This window comes from Penaeus vannamei, chromosome 43, assembly GCF_042767895.1.
Source record: "Penaeus vannamei isolate JL-2024 chromosome 43, ASM4276789v1, whole genome shotgun sequence".
Lineage (NCBI taxonomy): Eukaryota > Metazoa > Arthropoda > Malacostraca > Decapoda > Penaeidae > Penaeus > Penaeus vannamei.
The window spans coordinates 12331628-12334127 of NC_091591.1; the positions used below are offsets into that span (position 1 = coordinate 12331628).

Genomic DNA, 2500 nt, shown 5'->3' on the forward strand with positions numbered 1-2500 from the left:
GTGTGTGTGTGTGTGTGTGTGTGCGTGTGTGTGTGTGTGTGTGTGCAAGTGTAAGGACGCGGTGGCTGAATGGTTAGAGCATCGGACTCAAACCCCGTCACAACACTCCGAGTTCGAGATTTCGAGGCTTGACTGGCTCGCTGTTCCCCTTGCAAGGAACTTTACCTCGATTGCCCACGGGTATTCCCCTGTGGATAGGGATACGTGATAAGAAGACTCCTAACGTCTGACTCTGGGTCGTATAAGGGGACTATGAGGACCCCTACCAACCCGCGATAGGCCAGTGTGGTAGGGTATAGCCCACCCTCTCCCCATCATGAAGGTCGTCTCAAGCAACATTATGGCGGTTCCTGTTGAATCAGCGAGTTTCAGAGCATTGGTGCCGTAAGACGGAAACAAAACGAAGTATATAGGTGCTGGGGAACACACACACACACACACACACACACACACACACACACACACACACACACACACACACATACATATATATATATATATATATATATATATATATATATATATACATACACACACACAGGAAGATTCACAAACACACATACACACACACACACATATACACACACACACTAACAAACACACACACACCACATACACACATACACACACATTCACACACACACACACACACACACACACACACACACACACACACACACACACACACACACACACATATATATCATGATGTATATATGTATATATATATATATATATATATATATATATATATATATATATATATATATATATATATATATATATATGTATATATATGTGCATGTGTGTTTCATTATAAAGATAAAGGAGCGAGTGGAAAAGAAGAAAGGATTTCCATGTAAATGATGTCACACCGAACAAAAGAAAAACAAATTATACTTTGCTTCTCTGAACCCTTTTTGCTGTTGATGCAAGATTAAATGATGTCACATGAAAATGAACGTTTTCTCATTGTAGAATTTAATCTCGCGAATTATGAGACACGTTGTGTCATTTGCACGTTTAATGCATCCTGTTTTATCTTCCGTTTTAAAACAGGTCCGACAATTTCTTCTATTATTATTCTATTCACTATCTGGTACATTCTTTTTCTTGATTAGCTTAACTGTCGGTAATTCCTACGAAAACGAATTCGTGACACGAAGCTTTAAATGAAACAAAAAATGCCTGATCCTTTTATAAAAATGTTTTCATAATCTCATTTCTGAAAAAAGTATAAAAAAAAACGCTATTTAGATGCTGTTCTTATTTATTGTAAGCAAACCAATTAGGTAAGACTCGGTAACTTTGGGTATATAAAAGTCATTGAAAGGAAAATTATTCCTTGCACACATACATACGCAAATCTGTTAGTTTATATAGCTATCATCTGTACACGTATATCTACACACATATACATATACAAATCGTGCACAATCACGCATTATAAGAGATACACACACCCACTTGAATCTGTTTTTACCCTCGTTCAACACATGCACAAAAAAATCATTTCCTGCTCTCACAAGAAGCCCTGCCTTTTGCAACACATCAGCAAGACAACTGATTCCCTGCACTTGCATCTGCGCCTCGTCCCCGCCTCCCTCAGACACCTTCGGGCGACCTACCTTTCCAGCTGAGCGAGATGACGACGAGGAGGACGATGACCCGCTCGAGTGACCTCACCCGGTTCATGACGTCCGGCAGCTTGACCTCGGCTTGACCTCCTCCACGGCACGCGCGCGCACACGCAGGCGGGGAGAGGAGACGGGGGAAGGGGAGCGGTTTGATAACAGTTCGATAACCGCTTATCCGAGCCGCCAAGATGCACGGCGCCCGATTACCGATCCGATCTTGCGTGGTTCCGGTCCGGGCGGGAGTTTGCCGTTCATGAGGCGTTAACACACTTTCGGGGACATAATGGGACGGCGTTTGTTTCTCTCTCTCTCTCTCTCTTCTTTTTCTTTTCTCTCTTAGGTGCTCATTCTGGCGATAATAGTATCTTCCTTTTCTATGTTTATCTTATTTTTCCAGACAATATCTTCCCCTTTCTATTTATCCTTCAATATCTACCTTCGCCGCTTTCCCCTCGCAGGCGTGTTGCTCCTCTCACTTCATCCCAACTCCCCGGCGCACCACAACTCGTTCGCATCCGTTCGTGTCGGCTTCGCCTCGCTCGCGTCTATAAGTCATGAGCTCAGGCATGTCCTTGTGCGCGAGAATGCAGTTGTTTATCCGACCTGCCTGAGCGCCCTGTTGGTTTGATCTTGTCTACGACACTCGCAGGCATACGCCCATGAATTCTGAAGCGAGGAAAACGGGCGTGGGGGCGTCAAGCTTTTGTTCGAGATATGATTTGACATTGGCGTGTTTTTTTTTTCACAATGGTGTTGCGAAAGGAAGGCGGAGTTTGCATTTATGTATGTGTGTGTGTTTGTGTGTGTGTGTGTGTGTGTGTGTGTGTGTGTGTGTGTGTGTGTGTGTGTGTGTGTGTGTGTGT

The 2500-nt window shown here is 43.5% G+C and overlaps 1 protein-coding gene across 2 annotated transcripts in view; it reads right to left on the minus strand.

The window, feature by feature from the left end:
* The window catches only part of LOC113827356 (neuronal acetylcholine receptor subunit alpha-10-like), an 86290-nt gene that overhangs the window by 64062 nt on the left and 19728 nt on the right, over positions 1-2500 (minus strand). Inside the window, exon 2 of one of the 2 annotated variants that reach the window (XM_070118920.1) lies at positions 1629-2303. In XM_070118920.1, coding sequence (XP_069975021.1) covers positions 1629-1695 — 67 coding nt within the window. In that variant the 5' untranslated portion in view covers positions 1696-2303. Of the gene's footprint in view, positions 1-1628; positions 2350-2500 lie in introns of those variants that run through there. The other variant, XM_070118921.1, reaches the window with a different exon arrangement.